This window comes from Lissotriton helveticus, chromosome 12 (genome assembly GCF_964261635.1).
Source record: "Lissotriton helveticus chromosome 12, aLisHel1.1, whole genome shotgun sequence".
Classification (NCBI taxonomy): domain Eukaryota; kingdom Metazoa; phylum Chordata; class Amphibia; order Caudata; family Salamandridae; genus Lissotriton; species Lissotriton helveticus.
The window spans coordinates 860,650,190-860,673,361 of NC_136073.1; the positions used below are offsets into that span (position 1 = coordinate 860,650,190).

The following is a 23,172-nucleotide window of genomic DNA, read 5'->3' on the forward strand; positions in this document are numbered from 1 at the left end:
GAATAACCTTCTACGTAGTAACGTAAAAATGAGTGGGGTTAACCTAGAACAGGTTGAAACCATGACTTACTTGGGGGTCACCTTGGATCACCGTTTGTCATGGAAAGAGCAAATCGCGGCCCAACAGCTAAAATTTGCTCAACTGACGGGCTGTCTTTTGCGTGAGCAGAAGAGATCAATAACTAAACGGGTCATCCCTGCCATGAAAATTTATGATTCCAAAATAAATGCTGCTATACTTTATGGGGCTGATTTATGGGGATTTATGGATCTGTCAAGTCTCTATAAAATTCAGTGTAAATTCCTCCGGAACCTGGTAGGGTTACCACAATCCTCTCCTTCAATACCTCTCTGCCATGATATGGGAAGCCTCCCTATTAACGATATGGCAAAATTCAAAGTAGTGGCTCTCTGGAGGCGTTTGTGGACCTCGCCGGATCTTACATTATTTGCAAAAGAGTTAGCAGATGTGAGGGCGATGGGGGGTTCAGAAAGAATCCCATGGCTTCAATCAGTGAAAAAGAGTTTACAAGATATGGGGCTAAATCATCTGTGGGTATCCCCAGGTACCAACACATTCCCCTCTAAAAAAGAATTCAAAGAATTATTTTGGGCCTCAAGGCGTCAATCCTTGGTAATCGCTTCCAGTTCTGGTAGTCTAACAGGAAGATTCCTAAGCTTTAAGCAGGACTCTTCCCGGGAGACTTACTGGGATATCACTCGATCACTGGACAAGAAACTATATCATCAGTTTCGAGTAGGTGCCCTACCATTGAATTCATTTACTTCATCTTGGGGAAAAACATCCTCAAGTTCTTGTTGCTGGTGCCCTGGTCAAAAGGAAACGGAGGGTCATCTATTGTTTGCTTGCCCGCAGTATTTAGAACCTCGCACTACATGGCTAAAACCTCTGTTCCAGCGCCTATCCTGTAAAAGGTCTTCAGAAGCAATATGGGTCTTGAAAACTAATACCTCGGAAACCGTTGTGGTATGCTTGGCTAAATTTTTGGGCTGGGCGTGGGCAATAAGGGCAAGAAGGAACTCTCACTAAACTGCTTTAGGCTAGAGCTCACTAATCTGGTACTTTGAAATGTGTTAGCTTAGTTTATTTTTTAGGTCCAGGTGTAATTATGTCTTTGTATATTCTGATGGTTTAATAATTTGTTTTAGCTGTGATTTAAGTGTAATAACATGTTTAATGTTTTTACTTCCAATTTACTGTATTATGGTCGAAATGTTTCGTATTTGTTTTTTAAATTTGTCTTTTATGATTTTATTATCGAAATAAAGACATTAAAACCTGAAAACCTGACTATTTGGCTTACATGCCTGAGGGCCAGCAGGCACAAGCAGCACCATTATTTAAAACATAAAAATACTATTTAGATATCTCCATCTTCTTAATTTTTCTTGTCCCGTCATCTGATTACCTGTTCTAGTAAAAGATGTGGCCACAAAACAATAAGGCTTTTATGATCAAAATGTCCATCTTTTTCCAGTCCAGTCTGGTTTTAGACCACTTCATGGGGATGAAACTGCTCTTGTAGCTATTTGGAATAAAACCGTTAGGCTATTAACTAGGGATTAGTCTGTTGGGTGGTTATGCTGCACCTCTCAACAATGTTCAGTGCCCTCAATCATGCTGTACATGGTGCCTTCAGAATGCCTTAAAGTGGTTCAAATCGTTCCTGCTGAGCCCACAAATTATCGTGAGCCATTACACCTTAAACAAAATGGCTGTCACCAGTGGGGTCCACCTAAGAATTCCTGCTACCAACTATTTATTTGGATATGTGGTCACTCTGCCCTTGTCCAGTTTTGTCAGATTCATTGCCGGAATACTCCAAACAGCTGTACTGCTTCAAAACATACTAACAAAATTCATGAAAGTGCTTCTGAGTATTGCCCCTAATTTGTTTACTACAGGAAGAAGAAAAAGGACAAGGAACAAAAGAAGATGATGGAACAGTACCTGGCAAGCATGAAGAATGAGGAGGAGAAAAAGAAGGCAGCCTTGGATAAGAGAACACCCGCACAAATTGTTTTTGAAAAAATGCAAGAAAAGCGGGTAGGAAATGGTGTAATTCTGTCCCTTTATTATGTCTTAAATATTTATTTGTCCTAATAAGTGCAAGTCACATCATACACTGAAAGCAGTTGTCATTTTTGGGGTGCTTTATTTGTAGTATTAAAAGTAACATTGTAGGAAGTTTGGGTGTTTGATTGCTAAGTGTATGGGGAAAGCCAAGGGCAGAGCAACTGTGTGCTATTTGAAAATCGAAAATGGTGCAGTTTGAAGTGTGCTTATAAGGAATACAGTTAAGGCAAATTTAGCAAAACTCTTTATTATTATCAGCCTCAGTAGGATACTGAATGTATTTGGGAAACAGTTCCCCTTTAGAATAAAAAGACAAAAGGTGAGGATGGCCGCGACCTAGTGAGGCTCCGAGGGTAAGACCGATTCCCCTCACACATCCGATCATTTATCCGGCATAAATATCGCCCCGTGCTCCTGAAATCTGTGGCAGAGGTGAAGCGACATACAGTGAGCTATCCCCGAGGCTTCTACGACCTCGGAGTCGGAAGCAGCACCGGAGAGAGGTTTGCGGCCTGTGGCCGCACTGTGAGCATCGGCCTCGATCCTGAAGGTCCACCGGCGGCTGAAAGTCAGGGCTGCTGCGGCGCTGAAGAGGAGCGAGACTTGGTGCCTTCGACAAAGCGGAGCAACGACCGGTGGATTGGGGTCGGGGCTCCCGGCGGTTGGTGAGTGGTGCAGCTGCCTCCCCCAGCACCCCCCTCCCCGCCTGGATCGGTCCCCGTCCTGCCGCCTGGACGAGCTACTATCTGTGCTACGCTGCCATCACAGCCCCCAGAGAAGCAAGGCCTGGAATCTATATATTAGCGCCCGAACTCGACATCGGCCGAATTCACCCTTTCGAGTGTGCCACCGACACCAAATTTGGCCACACGCCAGATCAGGCGATTCTCTATCATCATACCATTTTTTGAGGCATTGCACCCCCCAGAACTGGCACGACTTTCACCTGCAATTGCGCCCCCCCCCCCCCCCCCCCCCGCGACCATTAATCCCGGCCAGACTCTTCACAGGCTGGGCATGGAGCACATTTTGGACCCTGCAAGTACTGATTGCTGGCGCTGTGGCTGGACTGACACTGCGTGTGCCACGAGGCTTGAGTCTTTCACGCCTCCCCGGCGCATCTGCTGTAGGGTGGGGGGGCACGGTGGGGTGTTGATCACCTTAGGGGCCTCAAAAAGGGTGACAACAAGACCTGCGCTGGCTGTTAAACCAGGACATTTTCCCCTCCACTCGGACTGGAGTGCTGAGACACCAACAGTGAGCACGTCAACTCTGCTTGAGTGACCAGGACTGGTGGCCACCACCCCCTCCACAATGAGCGGCAAAGGCAATCGTGCGCCCCAACAAGGCAGGCTTGACAAATATGCCTATGCTAAGGACTTCCCCCCCCCCCCCACTGCCGGGTCAGGAGGGAGCAGGTGCTAAAGGCGCAAAAGGGGGGAGTAATCCTACAATAACGTTGGAGGACATCATGGCAGCCCTGCACCAGGTACAAGCCACGGTGGGTACAATATCGACGGATGTTACGCTCCTGCGGGCAGACCTGCAAAAAATGACGTCCAGGGTCACCGCGGTGGAACAGGTTACGACGACGCTCACCTCTGACACTGCTCTCTTGGTTAAACGTGTCACGCAGTTGGAAGAGGACAATAGACGCATGGCGGACAAGATGGACGAACAGGAAGGGCGCTCTCGCCGCAACAGTATTCGTATAATTGGCCTTCCGGAATCGGAAGGGGGACCTGCCATGGACCTCTACGTGGAGGATCTTGTGAAAAACACATTGCAGCCTAAAGGTCTCTCAAACTTCTTCTCTATGGAACGGGCACACAGGGTGCCAGGTGGATGCCCGCGACCTGGGGCCCGACCACGACCTGTCCTGGCGCGCATATTTAATTTCAGGGACCGGGACGCCATTCTGCAGACGGCACGGGTGCCACCACCCATACGGATCCAAAATTCAGAAGTCTCCTTCTTTCCTGACTACACGACGGCGGTGGCGGCGCGGCGTAGAAGTTTCCTTGAAGTGAAAAAGACACTGCGCTCCCGCGAACTCCCCTACTCCATGCTCTTCCCGGCTCGCCTTAGAGTGGTGGCCGATAGCAAAACCTGGTTCTTTGATACGCCGGAGGAGGCACACGACTGGCTCGAAGGGTGGCGTCAGGGGGAGGGGCCCAGAAGGCAGAGCAGACGGCGTCAAAAACAAGGAAAGACCGCTGAAGCTGCGGAACCCGAGCGGGCGGCGCTAGATGAGGCCGCCATGGCCGAAGACTCTGGGGAATGACTCCTTCGGACACAAGGGAAGTAACTATTTCTCTCCTCTGTTTACTGTATCTCCTATTGCTGGTTAATGCTGGTTGGGACTCACCTCCTTTAGCTATTGACAATAATGCTGATGGTGAGCCGAGACTTTGGAACTGTTGGGGCCTATCTGGTCTACCTTGGACTCCCACCCCCATGCTCTCATAAGCAATGATGTTTAGGGTTAGGGATATTGAGCACTCTGCTAAGTTGGGGTGGCGGGCAGTTTGGAGTCCGCGAGGCAGGGAGGCAGGGAGGGGGATTAAAGGGGGGGTACGTTTATGGTTTTTTTAGGTCTCGCCTGTCGATGCGCATGCGCATCGAGCTTGCGAGACAATTGGGGCTTAAACAGTCTTTAACCAACTTGCAAGGAATCGTGGCGATTCCTTGCAGTGCCCGTGAAATTCAAGCTTAATGCGCATGTGCATTGAGCTTAAAAGCGCGTGCACATGCCCCCAGCCGCCTGCTTGCATGTATTTTCCCTCAGCCGCACTCCTCCCACACCCCCGCTCCGCCCCCTCCCCTGCCTGCCGTGTCGCGTTTCTTCAGTTCCCTTAGCCGCACTCCAGGCCCCTGCTGCTTTCCCACCCTCATGCCGCTCTCCCCGCCCCGCCCCCTCCCCTGCCCGCCGTGTCGCATTTCTCCTCCCCCCTCCCCACAGCAATGCTCTCCGTCTTGTTTTACCCGTTACTTCTTTTCTCTATCTGTCCCGCGTCCCTTTCTCTCTTTGCCTCGCAGCGTCTTTTTTTTTTGCTTCTGATGCCCGTATGTTTCTTTACAGTATCTCAAGCATGCCAAAAGTTCTTTTGATTTAAACATAAAAAACGACCATGTCTAGAACTTAAAGAGCAAGAGATTAGTGCCTTTTGTTTTTAAACTCTGATTTCCTCAAACAAACATGAGCCCGCGTCCCTTTCCCTCTTTGCCTCGCAGCGTCTTTTTTTTGCTTCTGATGCCCGTATTTTTGTGCAGGCAACCGAGGGGTTCATTCATGGCTGGCCGGTGGCCGGGTGTACTTTCAGTTTCCTGCTTCTCCAGCTCCTTCCTCTCTGCTGGAAACAGACAAAAGGCGCCAGTGGTGCACAACATTCACGGAGCCATCCGGCTTAATGATTGCTTTGGAATTCCATGTGTTAACAGTAAACAGACCAGAGGCGCCAGGAGAGCACAAGCCACACAGAGTTGCACCCCCACCTCCCCCTCTCGCCTTAGTCAAACGAGGTGTTTGTAACCAAGGCTGCGTCTTCTTTGGTGCGTTTATAATGTACATGGGATGTTTGGGTTCATGCTGGGTAGCGCTGCAGCCATTGACTCTCCCCCAGCCCTACCCTCCTTTGGCTTCTATAACGCACTGTTGTAGTACTGTTAAGGTGGGCTAAAATACAGGCACTTTCTTCTAAACTAAACATATGTTTGTCGTAATCTCTTTGTTTTAAAGTGCAAACAATGTTTTAAAATGCTGCCGCTGTTAGTTACACGAGGTGTTTGTAACCGAGGACGCTTCTCCACATGATCGCCTGCCTCTCGCACACGTGAGTGCGTTTCAACTATGTTTTATTAGTACCGTGCTGTGTGTTGGCTTTTTCATATGTTGTCATGGGTCTATATTTTTATAATAATGGCAGCGCTTTAGGCAACGCCACCTGCAGATAATTACCCGGACGTCTGCTGAGGCAATCAGCAGCGCTGCTCTCGAAGAATAACACGGGGGTCCATAGCAGTGCCACGCGACCGGTCCGGCGCGCTCTCCTCCCTGCTACCGGGGGCCAAGACAGGCAGGGATATCCTTAAATTGCACAGCCAACGAAACTCCAGGGCAAATGTGGTAAGGGGATAAACAAGGGCACGGCGAAAACATGGCAACAGTCACCGCATGCAAAACTCGATTGCTGTTTAATTTCCTACCCCACCACCATACACGCATACAACCACTCACGCATACAACCACTCACGCATACAACCACTCACGCATACAACCACTCACGCATACAACCACTCACGCATACAACCACTCACGCATACAACCACTCACGCATACAACCACTCACGCATACAACCACTCACGCATACAACCACTCACGCATACAACCACTCACGCATACAACCACTCACGCATACAACCACTCACGCATACAACCACTCACGCATACAACCACTCACACATACAACCACTCACACATACAACCACTCACACATACAACCACTCACACATACAACCACTCACACATACAACCACTCACACATACAACCACTCACACATACAACCACTCACACATACAACCACTCACACATACAACCACTCACACATACAACCACTCACACATACAACCACTAACACATACAACCACTCACACATACAACCACTCACACATACAACCACTCACACATACAACCACTCACACATACAACCACTCACACATACAACCACTCACACATACAACCACTCACACATACAACCACTCACACATACAACCACTCACACATACAACCACTCACACATACAACCACCCACACATACAACCACCCACACATACAACCACTCACACATACAACCACTCACACATACAACCACTCAAACAACTACACACACAACCGCACACACAAACACACACATCTGTCGCACACACATCGCCACTCACACACGCATCGCCACTCACACACGCAACGCCACTCACACACGCAACGCCACTCACACACGCAACGCCACTCACACACGCAACGCCACTCACACACGCAACGCCACTCACACACGCAACGCCACTCACACACGCAACGCCACTCACACACGCAACGCCACTCACACACGCAACGCCACTCACACACGCAACGCCACTCACACACGCAACGCCACTCACACACGCAACGCCACTCACACACGCAACGCCACTCACACACGCAACGCCACTCACACACGCAACGCCACTCACACACGCAACGCCACTCACACACGCAACGCCACTCACACACGCAACGCCACTCACACACGCAACGCCACTCACACACGCAACGCCACTCACACACGCAACGCCACTCACACACGCAACGCCACTCACACACGCAACGCCACTCACACACACGCAACGCCACTCACACACACGCAACGCCACTCACTCACACACGCAACGCCACTCACTCACACACGCAACGCCACTCACTCACACACGCAACGCCACTCACTCACACACGCAACGCCACTCACTCACACACGCAACGCCACTCACTCACACACGCAACGCCACTCATCCAAGCAACGCCACTCATCCACGCAACGCCACTCATCCACGCAACGCCACTCATCCACGCAACGCCACTCATCCACGCAACGCCACTCATCCATTTGAAAAACGAAAAATGTCAAACTCTTCTATTGCGAGACCTATTGCATTTTCAATGCTTGTTTGTCTTATGTTTATGCGATGCACAGATGTGAAATTTATTGCACATTGTCATGGTTCACAGAAAATCGTTGTCACTTTAATACTACACAGATCCGCACTGGTCCTGAGTGTTCTCAGTCTGATGATGGGGGATGATTCGCCTGCTGTTTCACAGGGAGGACCTGCGGGCATAGACCCGTCCCTATCTGTACTCACTTGGAATGTTCGAGGCCTGGGTGACAAAATTAAACGGGGCCTGGTCTTGCAATGCATCAAGAGGGGTGGTGCGGCGGTGTTACTCCTACAGGAAACACACCTCACTGGTACGGCTACTAAGGCGATGGACAGATGGGGGTTTAAGATGGTGACCCACTCCGAATTCACCTCTGGATCTAGAGGAGTTGGCATATTGGTGAAAAAACAGTTCCCCTTAATCATACAGTCCGTTAAATCCGAAAATGCAGGTAGATTTGCTGCTATACACGCACAGTGGGAAGGGAAACCTCTTAATATTGTCTCGGTTTATATACCGCCAGCCCTACAGACGACGGCCCTTGCAGACCTTAGCGCATTCCTATTGGGGCTTCCGGAGGGTGGGTTACTTATTGGGGGAGATTTCAATTTGGTGGCCAATGACCTAGTGGATAGACTCCCTCACAGATCAGTCATGTCAGGGACTTCCCGGTTGGAAGGCTTCATGGCAGCCATGGGACTTGTGGACCTCTCGAGACAATATCACCCTCTGGAGCGTCAGTTCACCTACCACTCTGCAGTGCATAATAGTCTCACTAGGCTTGATTACTTCCTGGGATCGGTGGGTGGCCCTGGTACTGTAGTTAGTGTAGAAATTAGACCACGGGGCATCTCTGACCACTCCCCTCTGATGATTAGTTATGTACACCACCAACTCAAACGGCGTCGGACCTATCCGATCCGTCCGGGTTACCTCCACAATCGCAAGATCAGAAGGGAATTGAGAACGGGGACGAAACATTATTTCCAGGACAACACTGACTCCGTTGCTTCTTCTGTTACGCTCTGGGAGGCTTATAAGACAGTGATTAGGGGACATGCCATGGCCTCCATTGCGACGCATAAGCGCACAGGCCAAGAGGAGCTTTTAGCGCTAGAAGCGGCGGTCACTGCTGCAGAGACGCAGCATGCTATTGACCCAACCCCTGCAGCGGCCCGCAGTTTGCAAGCAGCGCAGCGCCAACACAGAGCACATCTGTCTGAGGTGGTCAAGCAACAATTAGCCCATACACGGCACAAAATCTGTGAGGTTGGAGATAAGGCGGGCAAATTACTTGCATGGCTGGACAGACATGACAGGCGGGATAGATGGATAGCACAGCTTGCAGTGATAGAGGGGCGTCCCACTGCGGACCCACACACGATAGTCCAAATGCTAGCACAGCACTACAGAGCAATATACTCATCCACCTCTACTGTCTCGGAGGCAGAGGCATACACCTACATCAAAGACCTTAAAATGCCCACATTGTCCCCTGAAGAAGCACAGGCCTTAGACGAGGACCTCACGACAGATGAGGTGCAGTTAGCTATCAAAGCGCTACAGGGAGGTAAGGCACTAGGGCCCAATGGTATACCAGTAGAATTATATAAGCAGCTGGCAGGCACGATTGCGCCACATTTGTTGAATATGTTTACGGAAAGCCTAGAGGTTGGGGAACTTCCCTTGGATCAACGCACGGCCACTATTGTCGCTATATTGAAACCCGGGAAGCCGGCTGACCAATGCGCATCCTATCGCACGATCTCCCTTATGAATGCCGAGGCTAAGATACTCGCTAAATTGCTGGCGCTGCGTCTCTCGTCCCATTTGCCCAAACTCATACATAAAGACCAGTCCGGCTTTATGCCTGGCAGGAACACGGCGCTCAATTTAAGGAGAGTGCATGGTGTGCTGGCGCGCGCAGAATATCTCCAGGAACCGGCGGCAATACTTTCCCTGGACGCACATATGGCGTTTGACACGGTCCATTGGCCCTTTTTATTTGCGGTGCTGCGCCATTTGGGATTTGGCTCGAGGTTTTGCACCTGGATCCGTCTATTATATGAGAAGCCATGGCGCATGTCACTGCTAATGGCCATATATCAACGGATTTTCCCCTGGCCAGAGGCACGCGTCAGGGCTGTCCACTGTCCCTGTTGTTGTTCGCCTTGGTTCTAGAACCTTTGGCAGAATGGATAAGATGGGAACCTACTATCAGGGGCCTTAACTGGACCAATGACTAGGAAGATCGGATATCCCTATATGCGGATGACATCCTACTGTACTTCACCTCCCCCTGAGCGTTCGATTAACACTCTTTTGGACGTATGCACTGCCTATGGGCGGGCGTCTGGTTATTCAATTAACTGGTCTAAATCCACCATGTACATACGGCACGGCCCCCCGCCGCGCCTACCGGACGGTTGCCCGCTTTGGACTGCAGATAGCGCATGTAAATATTTGGGGATATATATCACGGCTAACCTGGATGAATTCTATGCGCACAATTTAAAACCCCCCATTGACCGTCTCAAGTGTGACGTACGTCACTGGGAATCGCTGCCGCTGACTCTGCTGGGCAAGGCAGCGCTTTTCAAAATGATGGCTTTACCCCGCTTCCTTTACATCTTAGAAAACACGCCATACCCCGTGCAGGCCGCCTACTTTAAAACGATCATCGCGCAGGTGTCGGTGTTGTTGTGGGGTCACAAGCCTGCACGTATAGCACAGGCCAAGCTGGTACGCAGCTGGTACGATGGGGGCATAGCGCTCCCAGATGTCCGTCTCTATTATTGGGCATCACAGTTGAAGGTTGTTAACCAATGGTTGCATCTCCCGCAGTCTGAACCGGCTTTGAAGGCAGACCGGGCTCAGCTGGGACAACCTGCTATGCTGGCTCCCCTGTACGATAAGTCGTTGTCCCTCACAAAATTTGGCCCACTGAAGCACACACTCACCATATGGCATACTGCACTGACCAGGTTGGGATGGCGGGGAGTATTGACACAGTTGACTCCACTATGGGACACCAGGAAACTTAGACACACCAAGGGCTTTGACCGTTTGGATGCTATAGGCATTTCCACAATTGGGGATCTTTGGCAGAAGGGGCAGGTGATACCCTTTGATACCCTGAGACAGCAATATGATTTGGCCCCATCGGAACATTTCCGGTATATGCAGATACGCCATGCTTTAATGACGGCATTGCCACCAGAAACGGACGTCCCAGAAGCGTCTCCTATCGAAGACAGACTACTCACAGAATACATGCCGTCAAAGGCGACATCACTGACGTATCGTAAGTTAATAAATAATTTACCTGACCCAACGGGGCCCCTGCGGGAGAAGTGGTCGCATGATTGTGGGAACATTGAGGATTCGGAATGGCAAGAGGCGATTGCGTCCCCGAAATAAGTAGGCATCCCCTCACGTCTCCACCTGGTACAACTACGCATACTACATAGGTCATATTACACGAGACACACACTGCATAAGATGAGACGAATAATACACCCTTACTGCCTGCGGGGTTGTGGTGAGGAAGGGACCTTCTATCACACTATATGGGACTGCCCGAAAATTGCACCATACTGGACACAAGTGATGCGAACCATGTCTCAATCGGAGGGGGTCTCAGTACTACCAGATCCTAGACTTTGCCTATTGAATATATGGGTACCTAATGACCTCACACATTCTGGACAGGGGTGGATGTCACTGGGTATGATGATGGCAAAGAGGAACATAGCGCAGAGGTGGGGTGGGATGGAGTCGCCTACGCTAGCGGCCTGGAAACATGATATGGATGCAGCAATGGTTACAGAGCAGGCAGTGTATCGTAATAGAGGTTGTCCCAAGAAATGGAGTAAAATCTGGGGGGCCTGGAATAAATACAGAGGGGACATTTGTGACCCACGCTCAGATGATGATAGTTCTAGCTCCGATTCTGATTAATGTGTTGAAAATGCCGCACGTGCCTCTGGCCCCCTGCCGAGACTGTTACATTCCGATATATCTGTATTTATGGCATAGTAATGTTATTATCTGCTGGACTGATAATGTGCTCTATTCATCTAATAGTTTCACTGAACAATGTATCGCATTGTTTTGAAAATGCAAATAAAAATAACTTTAAAAAAAAAAAGACAAAAGGTAACAATAACTCTTACTGCATTTAACTCAAATGTTGTTCTTTTTTTAATAGCAAATGGAAAGGATTTTAAACAAAGCATCTAAAACCCACAAGCAGAGAGTAGAGGTAAGATCAGTGTAATTACTTCTGTATGATTGAGATATTGTTTTACCCTTGCACTAAGGTTGGTTTTTTGCTGAAATTGATCATATCAATCCTGATAGGATGTTTTTTTAAATGTGGAGTAAATTTCAGACTTTAAGATTCACCATGAATACCAGGACAGGGCTAAACAAAATGCACTCGCCATGGCGAGTCAGATTTAATCAGGGAAACGGATTTAATCAAGACTAGCTATTTTTAGGGCCTTCTGGCTCATTCTGGCAAGCTGACAACAGGTGTTCTGCTTGCTCACAAAGTGTATAAGCAATAAAGATGCCTTTAAATCGTGTTATCTTGTAACATTTGCTTGGATTTCAGAGACAGGGGTCAAAAGCCAGTTTGTCATCCTACATTTACTTTTCTTTCTGTGACTGAAGTTTTAGGATTTTGTACAGTGAACTGTGGGGCAATCTTTCTGTGCAAAGCATGTGAAATGAAAGGCTGTAAGATTTCAGGCTTCTTTTCTAAGACTACAGTGAAATAGCTTATAAGTGAGCTGTTCAAACATTTCAAAAATAGTTCACTAGTAACGAAGACACATTTTTGTAATTCTGTGGTAAAAAAGAGTTTTATAGGATCAAAACAAATCAGAACACTTTACTTGGCGATGTGCAAATTTTAAATATTTTTGTTGAAACCCAATTTGCAAACATTGTTAATGTGTATATAGAGTTATCAGTACAACTGCATGTTAGTGGGAATGTTTTGTGGCCGTTTCAATGGAACATGTGCTGTCTGTAAATGGCAGTGCACTACCACATCATGCTTTAGTAATATATTTATGAAAAGTGAGTCTTTAAACATGAACTGGGAAATGTTCCTGCTCCCGCCCAGATGACAATGCTATTATTAAACTAAGAGGCAAGTCAGGGACCGTGTACCCTATATGTGGGCTCGATTATTGCTATACATGGATCACACGTTTAGTCTAGTAAATAAGAGTTTTTGTGTAAAGCAGAAATAGTGAACATGCATATTTGAAGAAGCTCTAATGTGATAATGCGGAAAAAGGCGGCTCCATAAGACAACTGGTGGAGAAGTGTGGCTCAATGGTTAGAGCAGGCAGACCTTGATGCAGAGCTCTGGCCAGGGACCAGGGTTTGATTCCCGCCTCGGCGGGTCTCCGGCTCATTAATTCCCCTGACTGGATATTCTCGCCTCAGTGCCTGTTCTGATCATGGGTCCCACGCTGCAACTCTGGGCAATAGCTTGCTTAGTCTCCACAACGGCCCCAAAAGCGCTGGGATGCCTGGCTGCACCTGGGGGGTGCCCAGGAGTGGACATTTCCCAGGAAAGCCAGGAAGGGTTCCTAAGCGGTATACGGACAGCGCCGGGACACCTCCGGTGGAGGTAACTGTGCGCTTTACAAATTCCGACATTTACATTTACATTTACAAAATATTTTCCTAGGATCACACAATTGAGGCATTAACTGCGCCTCTTTTACTGCCAGCCTTGCTTCTCATAAGCAGGAACTATAAGTACAAATGCTTGCATGATTTCAAAACACATAAATAAAAGGCATTGTCATTTACAATTCAAATAGCTCAAACTACGGCAAATGCAAGACCTTTTGCATTGAAAATGCTTGTTTTCTGTATTGGGCATCATTTTTCCCATGGAGAAAGCACTTCCACTTTGTTTGGTTACAATCGGTATATATAGGCGCAATCAGTGTTCAAATGGACAGGCTCAGTGGTATCCTTAATCCAGTTTTAGGAGACAAGGTCGTTGACATAGTGTTATTTTCTCCAATGTGTCTGGCACTTCCGTTATTATGAATGTTATGGAGCCTGGAAAGGGTTGGAACGTTGCCCGCTCCCCCAATTTTGTAGTACTTTGTTGAGTCAACTCCCGGGCATTTTGTTGATTTAGGGCACAGACAGCATGCAGGTCAGTGACAAAGATAAGGTTGGCGAACGGATCTAAAGCAATCATTGACAAAGCCTATTGGTCTGCCTTGGTAAAGCCTACGGTAAAGACTGTATAAGCAGCAGATTATAGGTAGGTATGGGATCAACAGGACATTTATTGATTTAGGAGAGTGTCAAGAGGGCACATCCAGAATAACTGCTTGAACAAAAATAGCACCCTTTAGCCAACACTACTACCCCCTCTTGGCAAAATATTATCCTATCCAAGGGGTGAAGAAGAACCAGCACCGATCCCTGCGCCCAAATCACAAAAATGGATACAAATAATTCACTTGAAAGCCTATTAATATGGGCAATGTTTTTTTAAGCCATCTTGCCATTGCATATTACTGCCAAACGCTGAACAAGATGTTTATGAGGGTGCATCAAGTAGTTGTTAGGCCTCCGCCATCGTTACGAGGGCGATCTTACGTAAGCCGAGGTTATCACCCAACATCTCGTAGTAGGAGATAGATTACATTATAACAGGTAGGCCCACATTTATTATCCTACATGCAATGGAGCGCTGCATGAAAAATTACTAAATTTAGAAAGAAGCACCCACAGACAATGCTTGAAAGATTCCACGTTTCTGTTTTCATTTCCAGGTCACTACTTTTGAAAGTACCAAAGGCCTTCAGTCACTTTATTATAAAAATTACCATCCAGCCACAATTAGACATCATGATATACTTTACACGGAAACAACTGTGCAGTCCACACTAATACCATGATACTACTAACCTGGTGTACGTTCCTACAACCCTGTATGTTTAGCCATGGGGATCTTCGTTAATTTTGTGATTAGCGTCCCTTTACAAAGTGTGCCATTGTCCCAAAGAGCCTCCAATCTGTGAATAGCGTTTGAGGGGGAGGGCTTGCTCTGAGCCACGCACGCGCCACCCTATGCCTTACACCAATTTGTTGTGGAATCGGCATGGCGTGGGGCTGTGAAGCAGTGAAGCAGTGTCGGCTATCCTGGATAGACTGGGTTCCTAGTGTGTATGCGGAATAAAAGGCGAACAAAAGAAAGATGCGCAGACGCTTTTCTTAAAGTGTACTGTGCTGCAAAAATAAATATATATGTATATATCTTATTTTTAGGTCTCGCCAGGCGTTAGCAGCGCGCATGCGCTACACTCGCCATGCGGGGGCTTCTTGGAATCAATACAGATTCCGAAGCTTTCGGAGGCAGAGTTGAAGCCCCGCCCATCTTCATTCGCTGGCGTCATCCTCCATGCAAAACGCAGGCTCAAGATTGAAAAGGAAGCTTCTTAGTCCCTCCTTGTTACTGCCCTGTCCACATTTGGCCCCGCCCACCGGGATTGGTTTTCTCACTTGCGGTTTTACACAGTCTCCTTCATTAGCTGGGTAGCACTCTTTCTTTGCCATTGTGAGCGCGGGCCGCCTGGGTCGAGCTTGTTTTATTTAGATGCGCTGGTCACACATTTTAAATGGAAGGCTTCTCCCCCGCTACTAAACCACCCCTTATCTGTCACTGATTAGTGCTGCTATTTCAAGCACCCTCCCCCGTCTGTCCTTCCTCCGCAGGGCGGAGGGAGAGCGTGACCTTCCGGGTAGCTACCCGCCATTTAACAGCCTAGGGCCTAAGGGCGGCGCGATACTGAGGAGTAGGCTGAGCCCCCCCTCGGCTGCTCTGACGCCGTTTGGATGTGTCCCCGGGATCTCCAAAAGCTGACTCTGGTGAGTGCGTCCCCCATCCCCCTTAGGTAAGGCATAGGGTTGGGGGGAAGCTCCCGGGTGCTTAGGGCAGCAGCCCCCTCCTCTTGTCGTCTCAAGCACACAGAAGTGGTTGGAGGCCTCGCACACCTCGCTAGCCCGGCAAGTGGCGTGATCCGGTACGGCGTGGGTCCAGTATGCTGGGGGGGGGTCGGGGGGAGGCCAGCGGGGTTCTCCCCCTTCCCCCTACCAGCTTGTACCTAATGCCGCCGCCGGTGCCGCGTTGGCATGAAAAACGTTATCAGTTGGGTTGAATCTTTTCCACTTTGGTTTCTGCCTGTCCTGAGAATTAATCCGCATTCATGGTAAAATTTGTGATGCGCGATCCCTTTTAGGCTTGAATATTCCTTTCATTAGGGGTCCCGCCTATGTAGACAGTTGAAAGGCAGGCATTGGTGGATAACTGAGAGGCGCGATATCCATCCTGAGGCAGGGCACTGCCCCCCACCCCCCTTACCTATCAATACTCTGGTATTAAAATAAGAAGAAAATACATCACAGTTTGTTTTTCTAAATCAAAAAGCAAGTTCCTTTTTGTATTTTATGTCGTATTACTTTATTGGCATTTTAATACATAATACATTATACAGTGCAGTACCAGCAGTAAGGAGTCCCTTGGCAACAAGAACATGTCTATATTTAAAATGCAATAGGTCTCGCCTTTCATTAAGTTAAAGCCATTTGCTTTGCTATACAATACCGTTTGCAAAGCAAATAGCTTCATCATAATCAAATGAGGGGCCTATTGCATTTTCAATGCTTTTTTTTGTTGTTGGTAAATTAACCCGCATTTTAGAAAGACTAAGCGTAGGCACCATTTCCGTTGTGTCGCGTTGTGAGGAAGAACAAAAACATACAATATTTAAAAAAATTATAGTAAACAAAAGAAAGTTGCGTGGCCGCCATTGCTAAAGCGCTTTAAAAAAAAACAAATATATTGTGTGCTTGCCAGCTGTGGAGTGGGAGGGGAGGGAAGGGAGCGTCTTTCAACAGCAGCCAGGAGAAAGTCATTAACAAAATAGTGCTCACAGACTGTAATTAAAACATATCGAGCAACAGCATATGCAAACGGGCCAGTCCTTATGGGAGGTAACAGGGAGGTACTAAGGAGAGTCTAATAAATCAAAAGCCAACATTTACAAAGGACAGTGATGACAGCCATGGGCGGAGCTTAAGTCTGTACCTGACTACAGCGTGCTTCGAAGAGACTGTGCAAGCACAGCCTAGGCAAGACCTAAAATGGGCATTTTTAAAAATGTTAAACTCAAAACACATAGCAAACACTTTTAGTGGGTAGGGAGTGCTCCTGAACTCTGAATGGCATGTTACACAGGGAAGCTTTCTGTAAGTGCATTATATGAAAAAATATGATTGTGCTAATTTATTGTTTAGTATTATGTTCATATCAAGATATCAGCTAAATGTGTGTTTGTTAGCCCCATTTTTATAAGTGCAAAGTCCATGGAAAGTGTATGGGGGTGGTCTGCAATGCCTCAGAACCTCTTGGAAGTAGTCTCATTTCCACATACCTCTATTTTTCTATTGGGGTATAGTGAGATACAAATAAATGTGTAGCTTAGAGGGTAATTGATGTCTCTCGTACTACCTCTGTGACGTAATTGAACTATTGCAGTTAAATTTGTACATAAAAAATGCACATATTTGATATTGAATTGAATGGACAACTTCTAAAACTTTTATTTTTACCGTTTTATTTTTTTTAATTTTCAGGATTTTAATCGGCACTTGGACACTCTTACCGAACATTACGACATTCCCAAAGTCAGCTGGACAAAATAAGGAAATGTTGTGTTTATTTATGTACACCTTGATATGATCATAAATCTGATATTTTATTCCTAGTTGCATGTAATGTGCGGTCTGTATCAAAAGGACGTGACAAAACATGTATATTATGTCATACGTAACCGCTCAACAAGTTTAATTACTGAAAGTTTCTTTGTGCAAAACTTTTATTGACTTACAAAAGTATGAAAATAAAATCCAGTTGCTCATTTTATATGGACCTGAGACAGTCGGCCTCAAATTAATTTGGTTTAATGTGATACTAGTAGAAGCAAAATAGTTTCACCCAATTTGTTTAAAAAACATGTGGCCAGAACATGGTATGGCATAGAATTTTTATGTTTGTCAAAATGTATATTGTTTATAGAGCGCATGAATGCCCAAAAACGTCTTCGCTCTGGCGCCCACTAGAGGTAACAGTATATAGAACTAATTGTGCAACATAGTTGAAAAAAGACAGGTTTTGAGTTGTTTTGTAAAACAGAAAATTTGGACTGGGCCTTGAGATGCAAAGGCGTTTTGTTCCAAAGTTTGCAAGTTGAGGAAATAAAGCTTCTGCCACCCCAGGATACTTTGTTTATTTTTGTTGTTTCCACTGTTCTTGAGGGGGCTGATCGAAGAGCTCTCATAGGTGTGTACCATTTGAATTTTCTCTTAAGGTGCTATAGACCTATCTCATGAAGAGGTTTGTGATCAGTGCACAGTGCCTTGAAGGCTACTCTCTTCTTAATGGGAAGACCGTGTAGCTCCAACAGTGCATGTGAGATTGATTTGAACAATGGAATTCTCATTAAGAGACGGGCTGCGCCGTTTTGTAAAATTTGTAGTTTATTCAGAGATCATTAATGGATGCCCGTATAAAGGGCTTTACAGTAATCTAAGCTGGTAAGCACCAGGGCAATGAATACTGAGAAGGTGAGATTTACATTGAAGACCACTCCTAGATTCCTGGCTGAATGGCACAGCAAGGGGAGGGATCCAGATGGTTAGAACACCAGGATGGGTTCCAAAAGGAGGTCTCTTTTCCAAACAGGAGGGCCTCTTGTTTTCTCAGAATTTATTTTGAGGCAATTTTCTCTCATCGATATAACTGCATAGCAAATAGTTATTGAAACGTTTGCCGGTGTCATCGACATCGCTTGAAATTGACACCTCGATTTGGGCTTTGTCTGCATCAAAAATTGTAGAAAAACCAAAGGAGCTAATCAGCCTGGCCAAAGCGACAACATAAGCATTAAAGAGGGTGAGACTCAAAGAAGATGCTTGTGGAATGCCACATGGCAGTGAGAAGGATTTTTATGTATACTCACCAGGGGATATCGTTTGCTCTCTGTCAGAGAGAAAAGATCGAGTCCCGACCCTCTAATACCCATGTCGTCTAAACGATCTACTAGCACAGTGTGACTCACGGTGTCTAAGATTGCGGAAAGATCCAGCAGGACCACCGTAGGAAGTTTGACTGGGAGTGATAGAATTTTTAATGTTGGTGTTAGAAAGGATTTAACCTATTTTAAATAATTCTTAAGTAAAAATTTTTGCTATGGTGATATTCTCAGTAAAATAGTTTTTCTCTGAGATAATCAAGTTTTTATATTCATAAATGAGTTGCTTATACTTGTTTCCTTCATCAAGGCTGCAGTTTTTTCTCATTTTATTTTCTCCCGCCTTTGGCATTTTTTATTTCAATGATCTTAATTTGGAGGAGAACCAAGGAGCCGTGGGTTGAATTCTGTGTTTTTTTTTACATATTTTAATGGGAGCTAGCTTCGTAACTACTGAGTTAATCCAGTTGAAGTAATTGGCTGTAGCTATATTAGTTGTCAACAAGGGATGGTTCTGATGCATCCAAGGTAGCAATGAGTTCAGTTTTATTTATTTTGTTCCAGGGTTGGGATTTTGTGACCTGTGCAGTTGTATTTCTTGAGGCACTAAAGATGGGGAGTGTTAACGTCTAAATAAAAGTGATTTTGTGTTATTCCTGAAAACATTCAAATAACAATAATAAAGGTAAGTATTTAAATCCCACAAAAAATAAAAATAGGCTTGAAGTGAGAAAAATGCTAAAAGGCTGTATTCAATAATGCTTTATTTGTAGTATTAAAGTTAAAATGTATCTTTGTTTACAATTCTAAAATGGTTACAGTCTCACAAATGACAGAACATAATTCTTTTAAATGCTGTCAGACTTGAAATGGTTTAAAAATCATATATAAAGGATTGGATCATGACTAGGCAAACGCGAGCAAATTGGGTGAATAATTTAATGCAAGTAAGAGTGAGGTTGAACACCCATCTTTGTGGTGGTTGTGTATTTATTGAATAATTATATGATAGTTGGTTGAATGAGTGTGGTAATATGGCCCCATATTCTGGTGCTCTTTAATTGCTGCCTTCAGGATCCCCCAGTTCTGCCTTGTTCTTCATATGTTGTCCTGAGTTTGTGCTATGTAGTGGTCTTCTTCTTTCAGTCTGCAGATTTCCTTTTGTCTGGTCCATCCGCCACACTATGGTGAAAGTATCCTCATTTTATCGCTAATGATTTTTTGCAGTAGTGTTCACAGGCTGCAGTATCCAGTCCAATTGAAACCTCTGGGGTGGCCACCTCTGACCAACAACCTTTCTTCTTGAAGGACTCTTTCACCTGTTTGGCTCTCATCTGCATCTATCCTTTGCGCTTGGAAGTCTATGTTAATTTTCTTCTTTCCTCAACCTTTCTCATGTTGTCTTGAAACCTTTGAATTGTCCCCTCGTGTTCCTGCAAATTGTTTATTTTTGTAACCAATTAGGAAGAGTTTGCCCCTTTCTTCTGCAGCACCATTATTGGGTGCAAACTTCTGTAATTCTATAGATTTCAATGCCTCATACTCTTCCTGTCTGAACTGCCATATCTCAGTGGTTAATATTGCTTCCTCAAGGGATTTGTGTTCTATTGTTCTTCATGCCCTATATCTGCCTTCTGCTCTACAGTTGTATCACCATCCATGGTCTTCCAAGCCTACCACAAGCAGCGGGATTTCAGGGGCGCAGTCTAGCTGCTTGTCATGGTGGTGGGATGTTGTAATGTACTGTTGCAGCGGATGTCATGGACTATCTGGTACCTTACCTATTTGTTTTCTTCTCTCTCTACTTTGGCTTGTGCTTAATTTGCTCTTTTGTTTGATTTTCCTTAGCATCCAGTGCTCTGTTGATCTGTTCTTGCCTGCAGTTAGTGTTTTGAAACTCAATATTGGTGCAGTAGTGGATTCAGGGTTGTTTTTGCCCTCCTCGTTTGTTCTAGATTTTGGGATATCCAGCTCATCATGTCTATGAGCATTGGGAAAGGTAGAGGGTAGACACCTCCTCTGAACTCAGTTGTGGCTTCTGAGCACTATATGTTCTGTTTTAATCTCGTGTGTTTCATCATCTATTGGGCCCTGGCACCTGGATTTTCATACCAGGCATATGGGTATGTATAATGGATTGGTATTGAATCACTTGGTAGATTTAGGAGGGATGGGGACAAAAGAGGAGTAGATTGGTTGCCACATGAAATGCTAAAAGCATTTACATAAAATAAAAAAAAATCCAAATATCAAGGACCATCTTAACCATGTTGTTTTAACTGTTTAGAAACAATTATTTTGAGAACTTTCATTTATTGTTGTTTGGAAACAATTTAGTAATATTTTAGTCAGATTGTCCACAGACCCTTTACAAGTGTTATGTTATGTTATATTGTTATATTGAGATTTGTAGCGCGCACTGCTACTCAGGAGTATCCTGGCGTGAAGTGAGGTCAGTGACAGAAAGGACAGATTGCTTAAACAGATGTGTTTTGAGAAGTTTTTTGAAGGTGGCTAGTTCTTTTGTGTGTCGGAGAAGATCAGGCAGGGCGTTCCACATGGTGGTTGCCTTGACCACAAAAGATTGTCCCCCAAGTCGGGAGCGATGAAACCTGGGAATTACCAGCAGTCTTTGGGAGGCAGAGCGGAGAGAGCGGCTGGGAAGGTAAAATGCAAACCTAGAGCTCAAATAGGATGGGCATGGACCATGGAGAGCCTTATGAGTCAGGGTCAGAGTTTTAAAGCGCACTCGCTGGGGCACCGGAAGCCAGTGCAGGTTGTTCAGCTGCTTGCGAACACTCGTTCTCCTGGAGATATTACACAGGAGCCTGACAGCAGCATTCTGGATAACCTGCAGCTTCCCCAGGAGATACCCAGTGCACTGTTTTACTTCGATCCCTCCAGGTCAAATACAATAGATGCCAGGAAACATCCTTCTAGATTAAGAAAAACTTCAAGGAATCGTTTTTTCTCTATTTTTGGTTTCTTTGCACAGTGTTATTTAGAGTCTACGAGGCAGATACAAAGCCATGGTTTCATTTATTCCCCGCATTTTAAAGAGAATAGGATGCTTTAGTAATGCCATATGTATTACAGTGGGTCACCAATGCTTTTGGCATGTGGAGATTTATTGGGATGTTGAGTTAAGTGCAAAATGGGGGGGGTTGGGGGAGTGGTGTTAAGACATTTCCTGAAAAATACATTTGTAGCACAATTACTGGTGAAAACACTTATCTCACTCCCGCTACCCAACTCAGCAAGTTACTTATCATAAGCGGGCAAGATAGTTGAAGGACATACGCTTTGATTTAGTTGTTATTATCAATACTTTTTTAAGTCAAATGTTTCAAAGTTCAAAGTTTCAAAGTTTTTTTATTTTTGTTTCGGTACTCTTTCGAGGACCACAAAATTGTATAAAAGAAAATACATACTGCATTTATAGACAAATTAATACATTTTCAGTGTTATTTTAAAAAATTTATAAATCTTATTGCAAACATACTCGTTAGGAGGCTTAACACATACAGATATGAAGTCCCTTGAATTAATGGTCCGACAGGACCGATGTATCGGCTCAAGACATGATAACCTGGCGGTGACAACGACTTTATTCGGACATATAAAGAGCAAATGCTCTAAGTTCTGTTTACCCCCCAAACACAGGTTGCATTGTGAACTACTCTTTACTTTCCAAGAAGAGGTAAAAGATAATAAAGGGAGTATGCCCAAACGTAGCATCATGATCGTACGCCTTGCACCATGGGTAAGTGTATATTCCAGATAAGGCAGTTTTTGCTTATATTCTTGGGAGTCAGCATAAGATTTATACGTAGATAATTTTGTGCAGTGTGACTGATCGAGCACATAACTCAATTTTGGTGAAAAGTTTTTTAAAAACAGCTTGAGATGTGCGGGTGTCCAAGATAATAACATTTCTGCACTTATTTCTGCGAAACGGAAAGCTTCTTTCAAATTTTTAACAAATATAGAGTCAGTGGTTTCCTCACTAAAGCACTCGATTTTTAGCAGATAACGAAGGGTACCCTCTTTGGAATGAAGAAGGTTATAGGCCCACCTAATGAGGCTTGCTATTGATATTGCAAATGCACTTGTAATCGCACATTCCAGTCTTCGTGCCTGTACTGGGGTTGAATTAGAAACTTTCAATAGCTTTTTTAGGATTTTCCCTTCGTTCAAGTCCATATAACTCCATTGTTTTAGGGGAATATGTTCAGAGGCGTAAGATAAAACCGGGGAGATCTTGGCTCTATAAATTTTTATTAAGGCTGAAAAGTGCCTGCT

At 45.6% G+C, this 23,172-nt stretch overlaps 1 protein-coding gene across 1 annotated transcript in view; it reads left to right on the top strand.

The window, feature by feature from the left end:
* The window catches only part of FAM32A (family with sequence similarity 32 member A), a 36,515-nt gene extending 18,398 nt beyond the window's left edge, over positions 1-18,117 (top strand). Inside the window, exons 2-4 of the mRNA XM_078670903.1 lie at positions 1,927-2,068; positions 12,000-12,053; positions 17,474-18,117. Of these exons, the coding sequence (XP_078527029.1) occupies positions 1,927-2,068; positions 12,000-12,053; positions 17,474-17,542 (265 nt within the window). The 3' untranslated portion in view covers positions 17,543-18,117. The remainder of the gene's footprint in view (positions 1-1,926; positions 2,069-11,999; positions 12,054-17,473) is intronic.
* The last annotated feature ends 5,055 nt before the right edge of the window (positions 18,118-23,172 follow it).